Source organism: Salvelinus sp. IW2-2015, linkage group LG4q.1:29 (assembly GCF_002910315.2).
Source record: "Salvelinus sp. IW2-2015 linkage group LG4q.1:29, ASM291031v2, whole genome shotgun sequence".
Taxonomy (NCBI): domain Eukaryota; kingdom Metazoa; phylum Chordata; class Actinopteri; order Salmoniformes; family Salmonidae; genus Salvelinus; species Salvelinus sp. IW2-2015.
This window is the reverse complement of record NC_036842.1, coordinates 66,888,442-66,915,463: the sequence shown is the minus strand read 5'-3', so window position 1 is coordinate 66,915,463 and position 27,022 is coordinate 66,888,442. Positions and strand designations below refer to the sequence as shown.

At 39.4% G+C, this 27,022-nt stretch overlaps 1 protein-coding gene and 1 long non-coding RNA gene across 2 annotated transcripts; one reads left to right on the top strand and one right to left on the bottom strand.

Moving 5' to 3' along the window:
- Window positions 1–12,488: 12,488 nt before the first annotated feature.
- LOC111962402 (arrestin domain-containing protein 4) lies at window positions 12,489–18,410 on the bottom strand. The gene is made up of 9 exons (XM_023985467.2): window positions 18,224–18,410; window positions 17,801–18,098; window positions 15,449–15,518; window positions 15,109–15,256; window positions 14,674–14,776; window positions 14,273–14,529; window positions 13,898–14,060; window positions 13,565–13,719; window positions 12,489–13,447 (listed from the first exon to the last, which is right to left on the bottom strand). Exons 2-9 carry the CDS (start codon window positions 18,084–18,086, stop codon window positions 13,421–13,423), a joined length of 1,209 nt encoding a protein of 402 aa, XP_023841235.1. The 5' UTR covers window positions 18,087–18,098; window positions 18,224–18,410; the 3' UTR covers window positions 12,489–13,420.
- A 9-nt stretch (window positions 18,411–18,419) lies between these two features.
- On the top strand, window positions 18,420–20,512 carry LOC139027578 (uncharacterized). The gene is made up of 2 exons (XR_011479703.1): window positions 18,420–18,849; window positions 19,632–20,512. It is a non-coding gene; the product is annotated as an uncharacterized lncRNA (long non-coding RNA).
- Window positions 20,513–27,022: the final 6,510 nt, after the last annotated feature.

The following is a 27,022-nucleotide window of genomic DNA, read 5'->3' as shown; positions in this document are numbered from 1 at the left end:
GTTTATATATCTAACATCATGGCGAATAAGTCAGGGAAAGCTAAATCTAAGACTAGATATACGAATGTAGACAAAATTATAGAGGAAATTGATAGTGAAAGTGAAACATATGCTTTTGGAAGACGACTCAGTTAGCGACCATGACTCAAATGGAAGCATATTTTTTGAACGGAGAGGACATTGTTTTGGACTGGTAAGTTCTTCTCATGCTAATGCCGTTGTTTGAAATTAATAATATAAAATATTATTTGTGATTGTTTTTACATTTTATTTGCAATATATAAAATGTAATGAAATGTGTAAAGTACACATTGGCTATACTTCCTCCAGCGGCATGCTTCCTCAACTCAGTCTACATATTATGGATTAGAGGGAGCATGGTCGAGATGCGTGTGTCTGCCGCCAACGTGTCCATCCCCCTCCGAAGCTGGTTCATCCAGCTGGACCCCTGCTGTCTCTGGCTCCACACCTCCCGGGCCATCTAGAGGTAAACTGTTCATATTTACTCTTGAGGGCTATATAAATATATTTGATTTGATAGAGGACTGAGGGTCTTCCAAATATTGAAAGTGTGTAAATAGTTACCCATGTTATTTTGTAAATGTATATWTTTTTTTTCTTCAWATTTTTTTTTCAATCTTTTTTCTTCCATTTTTTCCCCTCCATTTTTTGGGGGGGTGTGTTAGAATACCATTTTGGTATTTTGTATATAGTTATTTGTTTCAAAATGTATACCTTCACCAATTTGGCCACTTGGGTACATTTGGGCTACTTGTGTGGGACACCTGGGTGACTTCATGATAAATGTCATGTAGCACACTCACTTTGGAAGTTATCATTCTGAAACTTTGCACAAGTACTGTTGCCCTCTTATGTTTTTCACTGAAATTGTCCCCATATTCATTTCTGAATGTTTGTTTTATCTTGTTCATTTTAAAGATGATGATACAATAATTAAAAAGAAAAAACGTATGTTTTTTTCATTGTATTATCTAAACCAGATCTATTGTGTTATATTCGCCTACATTCAATTCACATTTACACAAACTTCAGAGTGTTTTATTTCAAATGGTACCAAGAATATGCATATCCTTGCTCCTGGGCCTGAGCTAGAGGCAGTTAGATTTGGGTATGTCTTCAGGCGGAAATTGAAAAAAGGGGGGGTAGCTGTAAGAGGTTTTAATAGGCCCTATATGCTACTCCTTCTGGAGGTATACAAAATAACAAAGGGTTCTTCTGTGTGTGGTTTGATTTAGAGTGCATTTATTGATAGATACTTAGCAGTAGCAGATCACAAGGCCAAAACCACAATTTTCTTTTTTTTTGCGGATATACACATCATATATCATTTCCCCCTCCAAATGCCTATCATATTTGACTTACTAGGCCAGCAAGATTACTGTATTTTTCATCAGAAACAGTTTGCATACAGAATAAGCGAGCTGTGGGGATGCGTGACCAGAGCCTGGGGTCTTGGTAGGGCAAGTCAGCGGTTGTCTGTACAGTCTGACAGGTGACCAGGTGGTGCTGTGGTGAATTATTCAGAGTATGGATGGAGAAACTTACTGTTGTTCACTGGAGGTTTAAGGTGCTACTGGTACTGACATATGATATATCTTAGGAAGACTAACACAGAATAGTCATCTTGTCACAAAAATTATCTTCATATATATATAGATTTTATGAGTGGAGTTGGGGGTARTTTTGTGATCTGAGAAAACAGTATCTGTCATGAATAGTGTTACTACAGTATACTGTTTACACTGTTGAGTTGGTTACTAAAATAGAAACAAAACATACAACAGAAATGTGTGTATGAGTGAATGTGTGTGTGCAAGTGTGCACAAGAGCTCTTCCGTGTGCATGCAGAAAATGTGTGAAGGTTGCTGATGTGAAGGACACACCTTTCCTATGGTAAGTAGTCATTCTTAATAGGTTTTGGTTTGGGTGTGAAATATGGGTGTGCCAAGCAGGTATGTGACATTACTGTCATCCCTTGGGAAAACTGTAGACTGATATCAGTTCAGAGACAACCAAGATAGGACAAGGAGCCCAAAAAATGTCTCGGATGGATGAAAGTCCACCCAAACCATAAAACCTGCAAAACAATGAGTTTCCCTATACCCTCAAAGAACTGCTCACATGTTCATCATATTGATTGAATTATGTTATTAGGTGGATTTCTGAAGGTATTGAAATCAAAGTTATCAAAGTTACATATTTTGTCTTTAAAAAAATATCTTATCGTTATATGTTATTATAAACCGTGTGGTTCGAGCCCTGAATGCTGATTGGCTGAAAGCCGTGGTGCTGTATATCAGACCATATACCACGGGTATGTCAAAACATTTATTTTTACTGTTCTAATTACGTTGGTAACCAGTTTATAATATCAATAAGGCACCTCAGGGGTTTGTGGTATATGGCCGTGGTATATTGGCCATATACCACACCTCCTTGGGTCCTTATTGCTTAAGTATAACTAGATTATAATTATTATATCAAATGTAATGATTCCAATGGCTATCGTAGGTTTTCATCTCATGTTTTGACTGTTATCTTCAAAGCTCAGAAATTACCAGACCTCTCTTATGTATGCATTTTAAAATGTACTTTACTTATGTCCTGGCTTAGAACACATGGAGTATCAAAATGTATCTACTAAACTTGTTCGTATACTTAATTTTTCAATACATTGCTCAAAGCACTTTCATACCACTGAAAAATGTTTTCCATAAACCACGAAAACTTCTGCTAACTAGGACATAAGTAAAGTACATTTTAACTGGGGTTCCTAGACAGGTTAACGGAACCCCTCGCCAACAGCCAATGAAATTGCAGGGCGCCAAATACAAATCAACAGAAATCTCATAAATCAAATTTCTCAAACATACAAGTATTAGGCACCATTTTAAAGATACAATTCTCGTTAATCCAGCCACAGTGTCTGATTTCAAAAATGCTTTACAGCAAAAGCTCCACAAACAATTATGTTAGGTCACCACCAAGTTACAGAAAAACCCAGCCATTTTTTCAGCCAAAGAGAGGAGTCACAAAAAGCACAAATAAAGATAAAATTAATCACTAACCTTTGATGATCTTCATCAGATGACACTCATAGGACTTCATGTTACACAATACATGTATGTTTTGTTCGATAAGGTGCATATTTATATCCAAAAATCTAATTTTACATTGGCGTGTTATGTTCAGTAGTTCCAAAACATGCGGTGATTTTGCAGAGAGCCACATCAATTCACAGAAATACTCATTATAAATGAAAATTCAAGTGTTATGCATGGAACTTTAGATAAACTTCTCCTTAATGCAACCGCTGTGTCAGATTTCAAAAAAACTTTACGGAAAAAGCATACCATGCAATAATCTGAGTACGGAGCTCAGAGCCCAAACCAGCCAAAATAAATATCCGCCATGTTGGAGTCAATATAAGTCAGAAATAGCATTATAAATATTCACTTACCTTTGATGATCATCATCAGAATACACTCCCAGGAATCCCAGTTCCACAATAAATGTTTTATTTGTTCCATAAAGTACATAATTTATGTCCAAATTCCTCCTTTTGTTAGGGCGTTTAGTAAACAAATCGAAACTCACGAGGCGCGGGCAAGTCCAGCGGAAATGTCGGACGAAAATTCCAAAAAGTTATATTACTGGTCTTAGAAACAAATCAAACTATGTATAGAATCAATCTTTAGGATGTTTTTATCATAAATGTTCAATAATGTCCCAACCGGAGAATTCATTTGTCTGTAGAAAAGCAATGGAACGAGAGGTAACTTTCTCATGACCACGCATCACGAGACCGAGGCTGCTGGCAGACCTTTGACTCATTCCCCTCTCATTCCGCCACCCTTCACAGTAGAAGCCTGAKACAATGTTCTAAAGACTGTTGCCATCTAGTGGAAACCTTAGGAAGTGCAAGATTACCCATATCCCACTGTATATTCAATAGGGGCTGAGTTGAAAKCCTACAAACCTCAGATTTCCCACTTCCTGGTTGGATTTTTTCTCAGATTTTTTCCCCTGCCATATGAGTTCTGTTATACTCACAGACATCATTCAAACAGTTTTAGAAACTTCAGAGTGTTTTCTATCCAATACTACTAATAATATGCATATATTAGCATCTGGGACTGAGTAGGAGGCAGTTTACTCTGGGCACGCTTTTCATCCAAACGTGAAAATGCTGCCCCCTATCCATAAGAAGTTTATTTTAAGGCTTGAACTAACCATGACTCCTTGAATGATTATTAATTTGCCCAAACTGTTTTTCTACTGGCCTTGAATAAGGTTAGCTGTCATGCACCAATTGACACATTTTGCAAATGTACACATATAAATGGTATGTTAATATAGGGGCACCACACAACAAACTAGCACTAGTAGACTTGTAGAAAATAGAGATTTCAGAAAAATCCAAATAGTTTTAGAATACTGCTTTGTTATATTAACACTGTAGACAGTAGCAATACGATTAATCTACAGTGCATTCGTAAAGTACTCAAACCCCTTGACTTTTTTCACATTTTGTTACGTTACTGTCTTATTCTAAAATGTATTACATTCATTTTTCCCTCAGTAATCTACATACAATACCCCATAATGACAAAGTGAAAACAGGTTTAAATACATTTTTGAAAGGTATAAAAAAAAWAAAACTGAAATACCTTATTTACATACGTAAGTATTCAGATCCTTTGCTATGGGACTTGAAATTGAACTTGTTGAACATCTTTTAAATGTTTCTTCAACTTGATTGGAGTCCACCTGTGGTAAATTCAATTGACTGGACATGATTTGGAAAGGCACAAACCTGTCTATATAAGGTCCCACAGTTAATAGTGCATGTCAAAGCAAAAAACAAGCCATGAGGTGGAAGGAATTGTCTGTAGAGCTCCGAGACAGGATTGTGTCAAGGCACAGATCTGGGGAAGGATACCAAAACATTTATGCAGCATTGAAGGTCATCAAGAACACAGTGGCCTTCATCATTCTTAAATGGAAGAAGTTTGGAACCACCAAGACTCTTCCTAGAGCTGGCCACCTGGTCAAACTGAGCAGTCGGGGGAAAAGGGCCTTGGTCAGGGAGGTGACCAAGAACCTGATAGTCACTCTGACAGAGCTCCAGAGTTCATCTTTGGAGATGGAAGAAACTTCCAGAAGGACAACCATCTCTGCAGCACTCCAGCAATCAGGCCTTCATGGTAGAGTGGCCAGACGGAAGCCACTCCTCAGTAAAAGGCACATGACAGCCCGCTTAGAGTTTGCCAAAAGGCACCTAAAGGACTCTCAGACCATGAGAAACAAGATTATCTGGTCTGATGAAACCAAGATTGAAGTCTTTGGACTGAATGCCAAGCGTCACGTCTGGAGGAAACCTGGTAGTATCCCTACGGTAACCTTCCCAAGTTCTCTCACGTCACCCCGCTCCTCCGCTCTCTCCACTGGCTTCCAGTTGAAGCTCGCATCCGTTACAAGACCATGGTGCTTGCCTACGGAGCTGTGAGGGGAACGGCACCTCCGTACCTTCAGGCTCTGATCAGGCTCTACACCCAAACAAGGGCACTGCGTTCATCCACCTCTGGCCTGCCTCGCCTCCCTACCTCTGAGGAAGTACAGTTCCCGCTCAGCCAGTTTAAAACTGTTGCTGCTCTGGCACCCCAATGGTGGAACAAACTCCCTCACGACGCCAGGTCAGCGGAGTCAATCACCACCTTCCGGAGACACCTGGAAACCCCACCTCTTTAAGGAATACCTAGGATAGGATAAAGTAATCCTTCTAACCCCCCTCCCCTTAAAAGAGTTAGATGCACTATTGTAAAGTGGTTGTTCCACTGGATAATTCATAAGGTGAATGCACCAATTTGTAAGTCGCTCTGGATAAGAGCGTCTGCTAAATGACTTAAATGTAAATGTGAAGCATGGTGGTGGCAGCATCCTGCTGTGGGGATATTTTTCAGCAGCAGAGACTGGGAGAAAAGTCAGGATCGAGGGAAAGATGAACGGGACAAAGTACAGAGAGATCCTAGATGAAAACCTGCTCCAAAGTGCTCAGGACCTCAGACTGGGGTGAAGGTTCACCTTCCAACAGGACAAAGACGCAGAAGTGGCTTCGAGACATGTTTCTGAATGTCCTTGAGTGGCCCAGCCAGAGCCCGGACTTGAACCCGATCGAACATCTCTGGAGACACCTGAAAATAGCTGAGCAGCGACGCTCTCCATCCAACCTGACAGAGCTTGAGAGGATCTGCAGAGAAGAATATGAGAAGCTCCCCAAATACAGGTGTGCCAAGCTTGTAGCATCATACCGAATAAGACTCGAGGCTGTAATTTCTGCCAAAGGGGTAGCTTGATGAGGATATTTTTTTTTTAATACATTTTAGAATAAGTCTGTAACGTATCAAAATTTGGAAAAAGTCAAGGGGTCTGAATACTTTGTGAATGCACTGTAATGGCCCATTGGAATCGGCACAGAATGAAAAGAAATCACAAGCTCAATTTCCACCTCTAATGATCAAAGTACAATTTTTATTTGGCCAATATTCTGATTGAAATGAAGAAAGTGGACAAAATATCTCAGTTAGTTACATGTCATTTTACTATCTCAGAGAGCCAGCAAAATCATTATTCATGAGTTTCTGCCCTGAGCTTATCGCTTGCATTAACTCCAAAATATTTATTCTTCATAATATCAATCCCAGGAGCGCTCCAGGAGATAGAAAAAATATAAATCAGAGGGAAATCTTGTTAGTGGGGATGAAGTCGGGTTTTAGAGGAGTGGAAAGTCAGGCATGGTGTCGGGGGAAAAAATATGCAGTGGTTTCCCTGATATATTTTTAGAAATCAATTTGTTTTACATAGCTGGCACATATGAGGAAATATCAGATGCCCTCTGTTCACATGAGGCACATGTTAAAAAAAAGAAAGAAGCATTTTCATATTTATTTTACTTAAGGACATTAGACATGCTGAATTAAATGAATGTAGCCTTTCTACTTGCCCTACTGTATAATTGATTAAGACAATCAAATAACCGTTATATGGTAGTGTAAGTTCTTAATATGCAGCAAAATGCTACTATTCACCATAGGAAAAAGTGTAGATTCAGAGTATTGTTTTAACAGCCTTGGCTGATGTAATGGAGTGGTTCTTTGATTGAAATCCTTGTCATGGAGCGTGACATGAGTGTTTCCTCTCCAGTCTCCTATTATCAGCTGAGCCTGTGGTGCGCAACCTAATCCCTCTTCATCAACGCAGTGTGGGCAGCAGTCGCAAAGATGTGACCGTCAATTAATCACTCCCTACCCCCCAGACCAATCCCGGCCCCTGCACAGATGTGAGGCCTCATTGCTTTTAAACACTGCTTTTAAAGATCTGGTACAGATGTGAGACTGGCGCAGACTGGCTGGGGCAAAAGGCTTCCTGTGGCCAGTGAGGTTGTCCCCAGTATGAATGGCAGCCAGCCCTGAGGAGAGGTCACAGTGAGAGTGAGCACTAACAGATTAACCGCTGAGCTGAGCTTTAACTACTTCAGGTCATGCCTCAGACCATCCTGGAGGAGTAAGTATACATCCAGCACCACTGGTTGTGGTAGTATATCACTAGTAGTAGTCTGTTACCAGTTTGTACTACAGTCAACTTTGCCACTGCCACAGGTCTTCTTGGTGGTAGTAATTTTGTGCATTGACCATTTTTTTCAAAACCCTATTTGAAAGTAAAGGTTCTTTCATGATAGCTCATGCAGACTACATTGCATGCCTGAAGAGTCAGYGGAGCTGGCAAGTTAATTTGCTCAGTTTCAATGTCTGGGTTTGTCTGCTCACCAGCTAAGCTTCTTTCTGAGAAACCCATTGTCTCATTAGACTTATTCTGAATATGAGATGAAGCAATTCCCTTGAATCGCTAAAACACAAGACAGATATAACATGAGTTCACTCACCTTACGTTTCATTAAAAAGCAGGTAACCGTCATTTCAAAGTGCATTTTTCAGTCGACCCCTGTGCTTTCAACTCTCTCAGAGTGCACTATACTTTTTAACACCTAGCTATATAATATTCCATGTAAATTTAAGCATCTGAAGTCCAGTAGCTTAGAGCACTGCAGAACAGAGGGCTGCAGAGTTCATAAATGAGTAAGAATCTCCAAATGAGTTTGCTGACCCCTTAAACTCCATGAAATTAATATAAGCAGACATCCTGCATGCTGAGGGCCACTGCAAAGCTGGAGAGGATCACTTAAGCTCTCAGAGTTTCCTACAACTTTTATAAGCTGACTTTCAAGACACATTGTAGCTGCTTATTGATGGTGACAGGGAGCAATATGGAAGCAAATAAACCTTTACTGCCTTCACTTAACCCCTCGTACAAGAACATGGGGAATACTGGCATTGCGCCATGTAACATCACCCTTGGTGCCTGCGCAGGAAACAGAACCCCAAGGACCCCCGTCCTTGATTTAAGTAACCTAGTCATCTGTGACTGCCCTGTGAAAAGAGGTTATTGAATTATGGTGTGTGTGGATTCTCTCTTTCTTTCTTTCAATAAACTGAAGTGTTTGGTAGTTGCTGTATTTAATTTACCTCATCTTTAGTCTATGTGATCTTGTGTTAAATGCTAATAAGCTTTTTTGGGACACACTTAAGTGTGGGCTTTATTAATTACAAAGATGTGAATAACAAGTCCTGRATGACTTTATATGAATTCTCTGGTTGCATTTCTCTGCATAGCTATGCAGCATAACTCTGGCATCATATTTAGTCTGGAAGCAGTGTTTTCTCTGATGGGAAGTTACTGTAAATCCTATGGGACCTCTTCATCCCTCACCTTCAGCAGTGCACAACTACTGAGCCAAGTTGAATCTCTTGTAGAGTTGCTTCTCTCCTTTGTCCTGCTCTAGACAGCGACTCTGTGAAGAATGTCTGGATATGATTTGAACGTTTCTGAACTATAGTTTACCTTATCTAACTAAAGAAGGTTTATTCACGTGGCCTGTATGTCAGTTATTCCATTTGGTTGAGATTACAACACCTTTCTTACCTTTTTACCTGAAAATGCATAAACAGTTCTCTGAGTTCTCATAATTATTTCCGCTAGCCTAGGAGGGTGGATATTAAGTGTGACGATATGCCAAGACAAGTGCACTTCTCCACTTTTCCACCCATATGAATCTTAATGCTAGTTATAAAAGGTGAAATATGATAAATCTGTGGTGTCCCAGAGTGTGGATATTTAGGCAGTTGGTACCATATTAACATGAACAGGCCTCAGGAAATAAAGAGAGGGAAATTACTGTTTGAATATGATCAATTATAGAGAGACGCCAGGGGTGTATGCTTGGGGTTAGCCATTACAGTTAGACAGCTGGCTCAGGTTAAGCAGCCTGTTTTTTTACGGGAAACGGGGCAGTTTGATAAAGGAAGACACACAAAGGTATTTAATGAGGATGAAAATGGCTTCTCCCACAAGGATGAACTTCCACTAATGAGTTTCCCCCTCAATCCTGAGAGGGGATTTACAGGAATAATCCTAACAAGTTTTGGCTTTACGGGGGATAGGATTAAGTCACATATTTCAGTTTTAGCTTGCAGTGAGAAAGTGGCAGTGTGGAAATATCCCAAATAGCTCCAAGTGTTTTCTGGTAGTAGCTCAGACCATGCAGACAGTTAATGCAGCCACAGATGTCCGAGGAACAGAAATATTCACAAAGAAAGAGGGGTCTTTCCACAAAATGAACCAAACAAATTGATTAAATCTGAACACCTGAAACAAGACATTTTAATATGAAGTTGAGAACAAGGTTCATACTTTATACTGCATAAAGGAACTATCAATATAATGTACTGTATCATCAAATCATACATTGTTGACAAATATCTTAAGTAAATCATAAGTGCTCTATACAATAAAATAATCTGTTTTGAAAGAATATGGTCCTCAAGTATTTACTCAAAATCTGCAGTTAAGGGTCACACTTTAGTTTAGAAACGGTGAAAATATGTCCTTGGTCTACAGACCAGTAGATGGCAGACTTGTCTTGTTCAATCCATATGCAACACAACAACAAAGTATGTGCTGGCTACTCCTATCACTGTGCTTCTCTAAACCAAGGTCTTCCGACACACATCAGATGGCAAATATGTTTTTGTTCTGGGTTTGTTAGTTAAGTGCACTAATATCATGCCACTGGCTCCCTTAGGTACTCTATTATGTTAACTCTGGCATTTTACTATTGTGCTTTCAATTGTAAACTGGAGCTACATAAAGCTAATTGAGTGTCTTTTGATGCACCATTACATTTATGTGCTGTGCATAACCCTGTAGTCCTTTGACTCTTAAACTGTAATGTGTTACCATGAAGAGCCAAGCAGATCAACAACATCTATAGAAGAAGCATCAATGAGTACATATTCATGCAGTACATAGTCATACATGCAGCACATAGTCATACATGCAGTGCTTTCTGTGGAGGGTGTTGACTAACGGTGAAGGATAGTATATGGTACATTGACCACATAATGACTGACACAGTCTGTTGTCTTCATTCAGAATTCTGAGCAAGGGTGTGGTTTAACTGATTTCTGCTGTCAGGGAGGGTGACAGTGGATAAGAATCCGACGGTCTGGTTTGTGAAGGTAACCACTGCTTTATTAGATCCCCATTGGACCATAAACTAAGCTGTCACATCCTGATGGGCTCTCCATGAATACAAAGTGCCAGTGGTGCCAGGCTTACAATGTTTAGCCTCCAGCACAGATATGAGGGAAATATTACAGACAGTTTTTAGAGTGATGTTCAAACCTCACATACTGTAACACTCCAAAATGCTCGTACCATGTTCACAGCATGCTTGAAGCGTTAGATTAAACTAAATAAAGCAGTCTCACAAATGTGTTCACGCATCACTACGCAATGTACAATATACTGTATGAGAAATCAGCAAATTCTTTTCATGGACTTTGTAAAATTATCATTTCCATTTACACAATTTTTTGATTGGTTAGGTATTCTCTGTTGCTTGTCATTTTTTCTTGACCTTTTTTATATTCCTACAGTATGACGCATTTCAGAAGGTAACAGCTGGCCAGGCAATGGCCACATCCTAAATAATGCAAAGCCCTGATAAATATTGCACATTCACTGTTACTCAAAAAAGAAATAAGCCAACACAAGATACCTCCTTTGACTATAAAAAACATGCCATTTCAAGTTTAGACTTTTGACCTCCACACATAAGGCAAAATAAACATGTTTCCATTTTGTATTTTAATGGAATGAACATTTGTCCACCTCAAGTAACATCTTTAGATCACAGATGTGTAAGACAATCAACAATGGAAGTGGCAGGACTCCTAATGGGGAACCACCCTGACAGACAAGGTATTTAAGTCCTGAGACATAAATAGGAGAGAAGAAGTCTCATTTGGAAAGTTGGGAGTGTATTGTTATTTGGCGAGTTGGTAGAGGATCTAACGTTGATTATTATTGTTCCTAAACTTGACCTTAGTAACCCCACCAACTTCTTAAATACTCTCTGAGTAGTTGATTACTACAACTAAACTGAACATAAATATAAATGCAACATCCAACAATTTAAAAGATGTTACTGAGTTAGAGTTCATGGAAGAGAAATGAACGTTCAATTCTCTGGCAACAGCTCTGGTGGACATTCCTGCAGTCAGCATGCCAATTGTACGCTCACTCAAAACTTGAGACATCTGTGACATTGTGTTGTATGACAAAACTGCACATTTCAAAGTGGCCTTTTATTGTCCCCAGCACAAGACGCACCTGTGTAATGATCATGCTGTTTAATCAGCTTATTGATATGCCACAATTGTCAGGTGGATTGATTATTTTGGCAAAGGATAAATGCTCACTTAAAGGGATGTGAACAACTGTGTGCACAATATTTGAGAGAATTAAGCTTTTTGTTCATATGGAACATTTCAGGGATATTTTTTATTTCAGCCAAGAAACATGGGACCAACACTTTACATGGTGTGTTTATATTTTTGTTCAGTGTATATGTAGCGTAGCTTCCCACTGACAGGTGAGATGGATATCTGTGGTGTGTTTCCCCACGTTGTTCAGTGATTTACATGGCTGTTTACAAGGCTGATCTGTGTCTGTCCTGTTTACTCTGTGCTGCTGGGAGGCAGCTGACCACTAACGTCACAAATACATCATCTGGAACCGCATCAAAAATGTCGGGTCGTGACAACCTCTTATTCATAACTAGAACTGTGCTTGAAGTACTAAGGGCATTTTCAACCTTGTTTGTATTTCACAATACTCTTGCGCATTCACTGGTTAGCTTGTGGATGATAATGTTTAACGGTTTAAACTAATGACAATGCAGATTAAGTTTAAGTTAAACATCAAACGTTGTGTTTTTGATAGAGGAAGAAGTAAAAGTGAACAATATAAGCATTGTCAAATGATTTTATTCAAACATTTTGTAAAATTACAAAAGTTTAACAGAAACCCACTGGGTTCAGATTGACTGATGTATGGAATAGCAACATGCCATTCTGATACAATGTAAAACATACAGTAGTATGGTAATATGTCTTTGTATTCATCCTGCAAAAGTATACATTTCAATAGATAAACTGGTAAATAGCAACATGATAACTAACATACATACATACATACGTCTGTACCTGATAAACATTCACAACACTGCATGATCCAAGGTTTTCCCTAGGCACTCACAATTCTCACAAAACTCAACATCAGTTACATTTCAGATAAGGCAATATATTCTGAGAAGGAACAACTCCAAGGTCAAAATATCCACGAACTATTAAAGCATAATACAGTTTCTGCTCAGACATTTTCAACTTTTTAGTTACAATGTATCAAAAAGAATGCCAATGTTATATTATACACCCTGAACATGTATTGTTAGTTAATGTATCAAAAAGAATGCCCATGTTATATTATACACCCTGAACATGTATTGTTAGTTAATGTATCAAAAAGAATGCACATGTTATATTATACACCCTGATCAGGAAAGGATTCACTACATACAGGAATAAATCTATTGTAGATTTCAACAACAAAACCTGTTTCAGTAGCTCTCAAAGTGCTTTACATTATATACAGCAGATAACACACCTTATCTTGTATTATGTTACAACAATGTGCTGTGCAGTAATTCCCTTTCTAATAACAGTCATGTAAAGAGTAGGCTCCATTTCTCAACACAGCCTAGTATATAATCATTCAAAAAATACTGTTAATCTGCTTTTGAATCCAAAGTTTAATTAGTTCAAGACTTGATCACTCTATATTACACTCTTTCCACCACAATATAAATATTGTGCAACATTGCAATTTGAAGGCATCACTTTGGTTCTTTAACAGATGATGTAGAGGCTTAACATTTAGCCTAGCTATGGACTGGGTGGGAATCAACCTGTTATGGATGAAGACCGTTGTTAGAAAGCAGAAAAGTAACATTTAGCCTAAAGCACTACTCAGAATAAGTAAAATGTTTAGTTAACAATGTGAGACACCAAATGTGAGAACTCACCTCAGAGTACAGTGGTGGAGGCTGGAACCTGAACTCCTGGATGTAAGCAAAGGCTGGTCCACCAAGCTGTCTCTCCAACTCCTCGGACTGAGTGTAAGAGGGGCTGTGCAGTTCAAACTCTTCCTCAGACACCACATCCGCATAGTTAGGGGGGGCTGGGGATTAACCAGAAGGTAAACAACGTCAGAATCAACTTTGTATCTACTCAAAACTGTGTTGGTGAAAGCTTCAACACAAATACATGATGTTAGACCATGACAATGAATGGGAGTTCATATATGTTCATATGTGTGTGTGTTTGTGTGAGAGCAATTTTGTAAGGCCTCTCCTTACCTTCAGGCACTTCAGGAAGCGCCAGTGCGAGCCAGCTCATGTCCATGCTGAAGTGACTGCTCAAGCTGGAGCTTCTGCTGTCAAGGCCATTGTATGGTATACTGCCAATCACAATGGGAAGCTCCACCTTGAGTTTCTTAGCACCTGGTATCTGTGCCATGACCTCCACATAGGAAAGGAAATAAGCAGGCATACATTATACCATCTGAATGCTGTCTTAGTTGAACACACCTTATTTACCTATTACTTACTGTAGCATACACACATCAAGGGAAAAACCATGCAGATGATATAACAACACAACGACATTATTTACCACACTTTAACAATTTAATAGATTAGAGTAACAAAGTATCCATAGAAAAGGGCACTCACTGCCAGGGAGTATTCCACTCTGATGACTGAGGAGTTGAGAATTGAGGCAGAGACAAGTGGAATCTTCAGTGTTTTTCCATTCCAGGTATCTGTGCAGCCTGATGGAATGTGGTTACCCCTCACACTGGCAACCAACTTTGTATGACTTTTTGTTTTGCCATTTGCCATGAAGGTCTGTATTTGGTAGATAGCTGCTTTAGGTACGATGAGTCGAGAAGAACAGTTCTCAATCACAGCATAGATGGGGATTGACTCTCCTAGAACGAAGAAATGAATCTTGAGGGAAAAAATGAATRTTGAGGACATTGCACTATAATTTAACTGTTGTTATTAGAGACATAACACATCTTCATTCATTCTAACATGAATGATGAAAAACAAACTTTAGAAACATTTTTTACCATTACAGTAGCCCCTTCTGTTGATATTGACATTCAGAGAGATGGGGCCTGAGGTAAAAATCCAACAGCCAATCATCTTGTTGTTGTTTGTAGACACAGAGGACTGCAAAATAATAACAAATGAGTCAAGGGAGATTTCCAAGAATGCTACTTTCACTTAACATTTTGCTAAATGTTTTGTGGTTACTGTCTGATACACCAACAACATTTAAAAGCAGTTCCCACAGTCACAGACTTGAAAATCTAAAAGTGTCATCTATGTTTTAATAGACAACAAGATGGTTGAGAGCAAATGTGTTTTATGTATGAAAACCAAACTGCCCATCCTTTCAATCCAACTCACAAAATGGTTAAAAACATACAGTAGGACAAAACATACAAAACACACAAAAACTGACGTGGCATTGCAATCTATTTTGAAGATTTATCACTCACCAGTAACCATGGGGAATTGACATCAACATGGCTGATAACAGAGAATTCTCTGTTGACAGTTAGATCTTGATTCAAGGGCCTCTGTAATACAGCTGTCACCTCATAGCAAACACTCCCATACTTCCCCTTGAAAGAGGTAACAAGGCGCCTGGAAGATATTATGGAACGTCACTCATTATTCATTTGACAAAAAAGCCAAATTAATTCAGGCATGCTGAAAAGTATACAATGGAAAGTCTCCATTAGCTGTTGCAGTTAGTACAGTAGCCAGACATCATCATGAGGCAAATCAAGCTTTGATTGCATAATTTCCTATTCCGTCTGAAAAGTTTTCACTCACGTTTGAGTGAGCTCCACATGAAAGGGGAACTCATAATGCCCTTCATCAAGACTGATGAATTCCTCACCATCTGAAACAAAAGACAATTCAGTCAATAAATATAGTAATCAACATTTTACAACAATTTTATTATAATCACTGACTGGAAAGCATAGGGCCTGCTAAAGGTCTAGCGATTCCATAACTTCCTAAAGGTAGTGTACATTACAGCCCTGATAAAATTCTTTGTTACATCAAAATCCAGCCTGGTCTCATAGACTAGATATAACATAGTAATGTAAGGAGGGTGGATGGATGGATGGATGGATGGGTAGCTGTATAACGCGAACGTCTAGCAACTCAAAGGTTGCGTGTTCGAATCTCATCATGGACAACTTTAGCAGCTTAGCAACTTTTCAACTACTTACTATTTTTTGTTCTTTGCAACTACTTAGCATGTTAGCTTGTATATGCCTTATTAACAAACTAGTATGCCATCTGTAAATACAAAAACAATTGTAAAATTACGAGCCTAGTTGGTTTAGCCACGGAAAAAGACAGGAACCTTTCCGCTAGCATAATTGGCTGAGATAATGGACAGTGTGGACATGCCGACAGATGAGTTCGGATTGGTCTGKCATGTAGCGTGTTTCTGTCTATAACATGAGCTGGTCAGTATGTGTAGATAATCCTTGCTACCGCTGCTTTTTTTAAAGATATAACGTTAGCCATAGAGATCCGCAAAAGTGTTGCTACTGCTCTCAACAACATTGCTGCCCAGAATTTAGCAGGCGCTATAAACAAAGTTCAGTGGGAAAAAGTTGATGGACTTCTTTTCTGCACAAGGTCAGTGTGAACCAGAGTTACTCAACACAACAAGCTGTAGCAAGCTACAAACCTAATGGAAAAGAGACGCTGCCGTGAAGCATTCATCCATGTATACGGGTAAGAGTCTTGCTACATTTTCAGATATTATACGTTTCTAATTTTGTCAGAAAGTTGTTTTCATTGCAAGTTAAAGCTTACTGTTCGCTAGTTAGCAAACATTTGTTTGCTGGCTCGCTAGATACAATTAATATTATTACACAGATCATACACATAAATGTATCTCAGAAATCCATTCACATTGCTAGTTATAGCCTAATGTTAGCTAGCTAGCTAACATTGCACCTAGTTGGTTAGCATTTAGCTACCTGCAGATTCATACTCCAGCATTTCATGCATAGTGGCTAGCTATGACAATCCGTTTGTACTGTAGCTATGGGTTGGGATTACGGTAAAATGTTTAGCTAGCTAGCTACATGTCTAAACAAAATACCACTTTGCAAGAGAATGATTACATGAACCATCAAGTTAGCCAGGTGTGTCTGGCAGTAATTATGGCCATCTATTGTATTTCATGGACATGTCCAGACAATAGTGACCCATCCACTTAGCTAGATGCGTATGTGTGTGGGGAGGGGGTTATAGCATTTATTTCACATGACCCATACATTTAGATAAGTGTCTGGGTAAGAGTAATCTAATAATTATAATTATATAATTATAATTATAATATTTATACAGTATTTTTATCTGGACACTTTCAAGTCAGATTAGGATATAGGTCAAGGACTAGATAAAGTGTATTTTTACTTGGAGTTTTTCTTTATTGTAAAGAGATGGGTGGGGCTAAGCCTTAAGAGGTTGTGAATGATGCTGAATAGGTGTAGACAAAGAAGAGCTCTCCAGTAGGTGTACCAAAAACATGTCAGGGCCATTTTCTCAACAAAAAAGAAAAAAAAAGAAACTGGGGTTACAAGTTCATCAACTTTCAAAGCAGAATTACGTTCTCATTGTTGCTRAACTGCAGTGTATAATATACKATTTTGTAGCTCTGAGTCTCTACTTTTATCCAATGTAAAATAAAACACAATTTTAAAGACTAGCGAACGTCTAGCAACCCAAAGGTTGCGTGTTCGAATTTCATCAGGCAAATTTAGCAACTTTTTAACAACTTACTACTTTTTAGCTACTTACAACTACTTAGCATGCTAGCTAACCCTTCCCCTAACCTCAATCCTTTTAGCTAACCCTTCCCATTTAACCTAACCCTAACCCCCAGCCTAGCTAACGTTAGCCAGCTAGCTAACGTTAGCCACCTAACTAACGTTAGCCACCTAACTAACGTTAGCCGCAGCAAATTGGAATTCATGACATATTATACGTTTAGCAAATTCTTAACATATCATACAAAATTGATTATGGACATCCACAAATTAATACATACCATACGAAACACAACATATCACACACACTAAATGGAGTGGCTGAAATTTACGTAAGGAATAATACAAAATGCTCTGAGACCAGGTTGCAAAATCAGATCAGTACCTGGTGTTTCTTTGAGAGTTTGAGATATGCAGAAGTATTCCACCTGCTCACACTGAGATGATGTGTTTGCTATAGCAGCACTGCTCGGTGATGATGCTTGTCGAGTCCCTTCACCCCAACAGACCTGGGCACATCCTCTGGTCGATATTTTGACAGCTTTGATTTGTACCGACACACCTGTAGACACCTCGACCACAATGTGTCCAGATAGAACTTCACCAGCACTGTATTCACGCTTGTCTTCATTGTTGAACATGATACAGAATACCTTCACTTTGTCAGCCATCGTTGGATGTTACTTATGTAAAAGGAGACAGGTGGTTTTATACATAAGCCTATAATGATGATGATCAGAAGCTCTAACTTTCTCACTAGAATAGATTGCCTATCGATTAGACTAGAAATATGAACATCTTAATTTACCTGTTGTCCTGGGATTCGATATGGGAACGTCAAGCTCGAATTTGGCAATGGACCAGCTAGTAACACATTTCATGAGAAACATTCAATAGAATAGGTCAAACACAATTGACATGATCATTGTTTTACATTACAGTAATTGGGCCAATTTCCCACGCTGTCCAGAGAAAGCGGGGTTACAGAGCGAAGGATTTAGCTACACCCAGAGAGCTCAGGGGCGTATTCATTACCCGAWTTCTGTTGCAAAACATTCTTAAACGGAAGCAAACAGAATGAAACGGGGAGGGACCTGCCTGAATTTCTCCAATAGAAACTCTCGTTTTGGACTAATGATTACACCCAAGTATACGCAATAATTGGGTTTGACTTTGGAACGTGTAGGCTCTACCATTGGACAGAACTTTCACTGTGATGACGGACTGTACACAGCCAAAAAAGTGCGATATTTACCAACACGCATGATACATTACATTGGTCCAATGGGGGACAAGCCAGTCCGCGTGAACAGTTGAGTCATGAGGAGTTTCGATTCTGTCTTTAGCGCCAAGGTGGGCGTAGTTTACAACGGGTGACAAGTGATTGCATTGGTTTTGGAACCGGGCTTCATCCTGAGTCACAAAAAAAGTGAGGTAGGTTATGCACGTGGCGTAATGTTTAGGATACTCTGTTTTCACATATGCAAAAGTGATTGCTTTTGATAAAAACGGAAAACTAGTTTGAACATTCGAAGATATATTTTATGGAATAGAGATGTTGTATGTTTCTGAATGACGCATCACGCTGCCTTGTTGACAACATGACTGCAATGCAGAATACTGTCCGATTTTAGCAGGCTGCGCCTCCCTCACCGGCTTCGCGCGTGTGTTGCATTGTGGGTATACCAATTGTCCGACTTGCGACTACATCAGAGACAGTACAGTATGATGGGCAGAAACTGCTCCAGTGGAAGCTGGTGGGAGGAGCTATAGGAGGAAGAGCTCATTATAATGGCTGGAATTGGAATTGATGGAGTTCAGTGAAAAACATGGTTTCCATATGTTTGATGCATTCCATTTATTTAATTCCAGCCATTACAATGAGCCTGACTTCTTATAGCTCCTCCTACCAGCCGCCAGTGTGCTTCTCCAATAGAAATACCCATTCACACGTGTAGGCGGTGTCATGGCAACGTTGGCAGCTAAATTCATGGGCAGAAACGTCATCTGGTCTGATGGTCTGAATTGTGCATGTGCAAGTCCTCAAATCAAAGACACTCCTTCGATATAAAGTTGTCTTTGACAAAAATTTGTAATTTTGTCACTTTCATGTTGTTGGAGTAATAACTACTGAAGACATTGGCTTGATTTTAGGTTGTGCCTTTAGATTTAATAAAAATGTACAACTAAGGAAACATTTTTCACTTCTCTCATAGACTTTTCAAACCCCTAGTCTTCTTGGTCTGTTTCACAAGTGTTCCTGGAAGTCTCGTGATTTTGCACCTCTGTGTTTAGAAACTCTGTGACTATATGTCAACTGCATGACCTTTACAACAACCATGTGATCAAAGGCCATGAACTTTTGACTGTAGTCAACTGGAAATTTCTGCAGTTCCTCCTCACCAACTGCAACTTGAAGTCGGAACCAAGGCATTGTGGGAGACAACCAGTTTCTTTGTAAGCAAAAGGCACTACATTCTCAAAAATGCTTAATGTCGCCAACTAACATTGGTTATTATCAATGCATGTTTATTGTTTTGGATGGATGACTATTTAGAGCTTAAATTCATCTTTATCCTTACAATCTAATTACATAGACCTACATGTGATCCATATTTCTAAAATAAATATGTGACATATCCTACTTGTGACAGTATAGATAATGTATTTATCTAGATGTTGTTGTAATGCTGTGTCCAATGTTATAGCCTAAAATTTGTCTGGTCTGTAATATTGTTGTCACCAAACAAATTCACATTTGTTGATTGTCTATCAAGTGTGAATAAAATGTAATACATATTGTAGGCTACACATGGGTTATTGTAGGGGAGTTCTACACTGGCAATGTAAAAGGCATAATCTGAGCATGTACCCCAGACTCGTGGTAAATATCAAGTGCATTTGACTGCTTGGCATATTGCTTGGCATGTTGTTTACTCAGTAATTTATGTGAACTGATGTACATGTATAATCTAATCCTTTTCTGTACAGTGAGTGTTTTGCCCTTCCTGTGATTGAATCAAATTCTGTTCTTTACATGCTTACTGACAAAAGCAACATAAAGGTTGAGCATTAAATAAATACAATCCAGGCTGTAGTGATGCTGACATGCAATAAATTACCATACAGTAAGAATCTTTGTGGACTCTATTTAATCACTTCTGTTACAATTCCATTTTGCACGATCAAAAATAATAGTGGCATGATGTAATGGGAAACAACAGAGAATATCCCATATGCTGCAAAAACACCTATGTTCTCATTCTAGTAGTCCATGAACTCACTACCTGGTTATATTTTGAGAAAAACATCACAAAAATACAAAACAAGTCTTGTGAATGCTAGAAAGAGCTTGGGCCGGTATCCAATTTCCTTATCAGGATATTAATTCCTTGGACCATTTTGATCATGTTCAGCTTTGTGTAGGAGAATTGGAATCTCGATAGCATCCACTTAATCTGCAACAACAATGGTGAAATCCATGTGTGCCATTGTCGCGTTTCCTAGAAACAGCAGTTGTACGACTTGCTGTCGGCGCATATGTACCTCCCCCAACTTTGCTTGTCGACTTCCGTCTACTTTTGGCTTACCATTCAAACTCGCCCGTTAACTTGGCCAAAGCCTATGGGGAAATAAAAGTTTTTGGGGGATAAACACTGAAAATAAGGTCTGTTGTAAACACAGGCTTAGGAGATCTTAAACATTTTGTTCTATAAGATAATCTTCATCAGCTAATGTCACTTTTTGTGGATTTTGAAGCATTTATGTAATCAAAACAAGCACATAAAGCTGACTGATTATTTCATAGAACAAAATGTATAAGATCTCCTAAGTACTTGCTTTTCGCAGCAGGGTAGTTATCACTTATGCAGCAGGTTAGGATAACTTATGCAGCAGGTTAGGATAATTAACCTAGCAGGTTAGGAGACTGAGGTTAAGGTTAGGAAAAGTGTTAGGGTTAGCGAAAATGTTCGCCTAACCTGCTACGAAAATGACTGTTTCGAAGTGGTGTGAAAAGTGTCCCCTTGTTTTCGGTGTTTATCCCAAAATCACAATCTTTCCCCATTCATTTCCCCCATAGGAATGGCTGAAAAGAGGTGGACATTTCTGTTTTTTATGAATATAAGCTGGTGAGCTCTATGTTATGTTGTATTATCCATGTGGACAGTCAGTGCTACTCTCACTCCCAATAATAAATGTTTCCATAGATAAAAGATGATGGAGAGGAGGAAGAAACAAGAAATCCTTAAGTGATTCATTTTATATTCTGTTATGGTGTAAAATTATTGCATGTACGTTCTAAATATATGTGTAGTATAGCCTACTGCCAATTAAGCTTGTGCAATACTTTTTTGTTACTATAAAAGTAAATAAGGCCTAAATCTGCAAATCCATATAGGTTCATCTACAATAAAGATATATAATGTAATTATATTACTACAGTACTAGCCTGTATTACATTAATAGATTATGGAGTTTGTAGATGATACATTGAAGCATGATTTATGTTTTTGTTACTATAAAAGTATTGCCTAAAGTAAACTCAGAATCAGGCTATTATTCTAAGAAGCCTTAAAAGGAAAAAGGAAAATGTACTAGTGAGCCTAGGTCCTCTCCTACAGGAGTAGTATTACAGAATAGTAGCAATATGTCATTCTATCACTACCATGCTATGTGCCATTCTGTCTCTAGGCTAGTACAATCTCTTTTCACTGTTCTTGTATGGCCAATGCATTTAATCTTATAAGGCTAAAATGCGTAGTTGAAAGGTAGCGATGCTTGGATAGAAACCTACTACAAGGCAGAGAAGAAAAGGGATTTAAAATAGTGTCATATAGTGCATGGTATGATGAGATTATTCGGCATGAATGAAAAGGAAGGTCAAAACCAGGTTATTGAATGCAATAATCTCAGTTACATGCGCCATCAGTATGGAACATGTACAAGTTAGCAGATTACGTCCTTGTGTGTGTGTGTGTGTGTGTAATGTGGCACACAGACTGCTGGATGCTACAAACTCCCCTGTGGGCTAATAGATTCGAGATGACATGCTCTCCGGTACTGTGCTGAATGTTCACTGAACTTTCTGGCACAAAGGCTGCCTCTAAAGTGGGTTCAACCAAAGGTTAATATAAACAAACAGCAGAAAATGGAGAGCCAAGGATTATTTAATGTAGGGATGACTGACAAATCCTTCATTGCCATTAGCCCCTYGCCTCCACCTATGCCCCTTCCAAAAAATATAGGGACTTTACAATGTTTTGTTCATGATGTGCTTTATTAAATGTTAGCTGTTGAGGGCCAAACATTCTCCATGCTTCATTGTACAGTTCTAGTTGTATTGTAATGTAGAGAAACTCCTATCTGTCTTTTGTGTATGGTTGGATGTTTGTACACATTCATTGCAGACTAGATTGTTGATGAGAGGTATAGTAAGCTGCCAGTGAACTCCCTATACATTTGAGATGATAACAACATGCCAATTATCAGTGTCTTATTTTTGTCAGTATTTATTTTTGTTTCTTAAAAAAAAGAAACAATATGGTCAAAGATATTAACTGTACGTTTTTCTCACTAAAATACTGTAGATGTACTGCGGTTTATATTGTGTTTTACTGAAATGATATGCACTGCCCTCTAGTGGTAGTTGAGTTGTATAACTATTGCAGGGTTGCAATTAAGGTGATATTAGCTGAAAGGGATATCTGAAGGTTACATGACTGAAGGTTAGCAAGTAGGCTTATGAGTAGAACTCTGAATTACAATGTTCTCTCAAATGAATTTAATATTAATAAAATGCTTTGATGTGTTTACCTGCTTTTTAAACTGGTATATATTGTCAATTGTCATATTGTAAATGTAATAAATATTAAAGCCTAACAAGGAAAGAGTAAACCAAGGATGTGAGTTGTCCCTGCTGGGGTGCTGAAATGTCACTGCCAGAACCGATGTGCAAATTTGGTGATGTTGGCTGTGCATTGTTAACAGTGATTGTCATCTAATTAAACCGTGGCTCGTCACAAGATATGCATTTTATGCTGAGATAAGCATTGGGAGTCTACTGAAGCATTCCCAAGATCAATAAAGATGTTCCCATCTGGATTACAAATTGTCTAATGGTCACATAGGGCAGTGGAATTAATTAGGAAGTCGTTCTAATATCCCCCACTTAAACTTTCTTACTGGGGGGCGGAGGGAGGGGAGTGGGCACTGAGACGGTTTGTTATCAGCTCCCAGTTTACTTTCATGGTAATACTGCTATGGAAGCCTTGTGTGCGACAGAAAATTGAAAGTAAAATCTCAAACATGTTAAAAGCTGTCAATATTTCTTTAGCTGGTGCAGGTATTCAAGCTTAGAAGTTCCATCTAGAGAATGACACTGTCATGGATTTCAAAAGAGGACATTTTTCATTCAAAAGAGAGATCAAATAACAGTGACCACAAAACCACAAGAGTTAAATTGTCATTACACACCTATCTTCCTGACATGTTTTTTCTCCTCTCTGCTTTGAAATAAATTTATTTCAGGTTGTTTCTATGACCCCTCTTTTCACCAAAGCCTTTTCAAAACATGACCATTAACCTGCAGTGAATAAGACCTTTTATCTCCCTGTAGAGAGAGGCCCAAGCCACGGCAGGTTGATGTTTCTTCCGGTTGTATTATTGTGAGGTATATTTCAATCAGCGGGCCATATACATGTCAATATAATTATGCTTTTCTAAGTAAACAAACCAAACCAAACAAACATGGTTTACTCTACTGTATCAAAAGTTGAGCGTGCCACTGCCAAGCAGTCTGCACAAGACCTCACCAGGCTAAAGGTACAGTAGAATACACACAGCTTTAAACATTCATTATGCAACATATCTAAACTGTGCAACAGAAATAAAATATGTATTGCTAAAACCCTTCCACAGAAAGTTTTAGAGAAGGAACACTGCATTTGTTCATAAAAACAATATAATTGTTGATGTGCAAAAAACGTTTTGCATCAAGGACAAACCATGAACAACACAATTTAGATTGACAACCGAATCCGAAAATGAGTGAGACAGTGCCCCCTTGACCCCACCCTAGTATCCTGGATTCCCGAGTACCCCAAGCCCCCTGAGCCAAGCACTGAGGAGCCCATGCAGCTGGGACGCACACGTCTGAGCCCACTGGAACGCGACAGGCACATGCGTGAAGGCTGCTGCCTCCACATGTGGAGGTCTCGGCCATTTCTGTTCTACATGCCCGGAACTGACGGGAAACGCCGGGGCTCGCCAGGACAAGGGGAGACCGTGATGAGCTGGGCAGTGACCCCGAGGCTACCCAGTTACCGCCTGTGACCACCCGCGATCCTCCACTGGGACAACTGTCAGCACCAAATTTCAAACCTTTGTGGACTCCAGGACCGCGGATAATTTCATCGATCAGGACCTCGCCAGAGAATTACAAATGCCCCATCCCTCTGCAGATTCAAGACCTCGATGGAAGCTCCATCGGCTCCGGCCAGGTGGAATATCAGACCAAGCCCATTCAAGTGTGAACCACTCAGAAACTTAGCTTTTTTCTGATAACTGCTCCCGAGAACACCTTTATCCTAGGGTGCACCTGGTGAGCGCAACATAACCCCACTATTCTCCTAGTCCATGGGACACCTACTAGACTGGGGAAAGAACTTCCAGACTAAATGCCTAAGATCCCCACCAAGAGCCTCACCGCGTCCCCCTGCACCCATTGAAGCTCAAGAATTCTTCGCTCTCCATCCACAAATACTTCGATCTCCGGGGAGCCTTCAGTAAGAAGCAAGCCACCACCCGGCCACTTCATTGCCCATATGACTGCGCCATAGAGCCCCTGCCCGACTCCACCCCTCCCCGGGGCCATCTTTACTCCCTCTCGGCCCCTGAAGCAGCAGCCATYGACGACTACATCTGGGAGTCGCTGGATGCAGGATTAATTTCTTCTTCAACCTCCCCAGCCGGCACAGGCTTCTTCTTCGTGGGAAAGAAGGATGGGGGTCTGCGTCCTTGCATCGACTACAGAAGGCTGAATAGGATTACGGTCAAGAACCGTTACCCCCTACCTCTGATGTCCTCTGCCTTGGAGCTGGCCCAAGGCGCCTGACTCGTCACCAAACTGCACCTCTGCAATGCTTACAATCTGGTGAGAATCAGGGAGAGAGATGAATGGAAAACTGTCTTTAACTTCGTATGGCTGCAGGGGCAGTATTGAGTAGCTTGGATGAAAGGTGCACAGAGGTGCCCAGAGTAAACGGCCTGCTCCTATGTCATAGTTGCTAATATATGCATATTATTATTAATAATGGATAGAAAACACGCTGAAGTTTCTAAAACTGTTTGAATTATGTCTGTGAGTATAACAGTACTCATAAGGCAGGCAAAAACCTGAGAAGTTCCACTTCCTGTTTGGAATTTATCTGGGGGTGCCAGATTTTCAACCAAGCTCTCATTGAAAATACAGAGAGATATGGATGGGTTTTCACTTCCTACGGCTTCCACTAGATGTCAACAGTCAATNGGGGGCACTGAGATGGTTTGTTATCAGCTCCCAGTTTACTTTCATGATTGTGCTAGAAGATGTAAATGTGCGATAGAACATGTAAATGTGAAAAGTCATACGCGTTAAAAGCTGAAAATGTATTTTAGCTGCTGCGGTTATTTAAGATGACAAATTATATATAAAGAATGATACTTTCATGGATTTCAAAAGATACCTTTTTCATTGAAAAGATTTAAAGAGAGATCAAAATAACAGTTAGATTGTCATTACACGGCTATATTCCTGACATGTTTTCTCCTCTGCTTTGAAATTAATTTCTGTCAGGTTGCTTCCATGGCCCCTCTTTTCACCAAAGCCTTTTAATAACAGGACCATTAACCTGCAGTGAATAGGACCTTTTATGTCCCCATACAGGGAGAGGCACACGCCATGTCAGGTTGATGTTCCTGCCGGTTGTGTTATTGTGAGGTATATTTCAATCAGCAGCCCATATACACCTCAAAATAATACTGTTTTGCTAAGTAAACAGACAAAACCAAACATGTGGTTTACTCAACGGTATCAAAAGTTGAGCATGCCAGGCATGCAGGCAGACAGTCCGTCTACACAAGACCTCACCAGGCTGAGTGCTCCCTTATCTGTTTAATCCATTCTGTTTTATATACTTTCTATTAGACATAACCTGATATGCCATGTATTTTCAAACGGTACAGTAGAATACACACAGCTTTAAACATGAATTATAAGCAATATCTCTAAATTGTGCAGTGTAGCTACATCTGTGACAGTTCAAGACAGAAATAAAATATGTATTGCTAAAATCCTTCCACATGAAAACTTTACAGAAGAAAGGGTGCATTTGTTCTTGAAACAATATTTTGTATACTGGAATCATGAATAACCAAAAACATGTATCTAACAATGTGAGAAAGTGTTCTTACAGTGCAAAGTGCCGGATGCATTGACACTGCTACCAAGCTAGAATTTGAAATGGAACATATTTTTGGAGACGACAATAGTAACTGTGAAAAACCAAGAGCTGCGTTGTTGATCAGTGATCATAGGACTCAGGCAAGAAGGTCCAGCAGGCACAGCTCA

Bases quoted from the DNA above. Each gene is read 5' to 3' on its own strand.
- LOC111962402 (XM_023985467.2), bottom strand. From the start codon at position 18,086: ATGGCTGACAAAGTGAAGGTATTCTGTATCATGTTCAACAATGAAGAC. The intron at 14,777-15,108 runs GTGAGTGATAAA...ATTATTTTGCAG, and splicing joins TCAATTCCCCATGGTTACTG to TCCTCTGTGTCTACAAACAA. The intron at 13,448-13,564 runs GTGAGTTCTCAC...CATCCATAACAG, and splicing joins CTCCACCACTGTACTCTGAG to GTTGATTCCCACCCAGTCCA.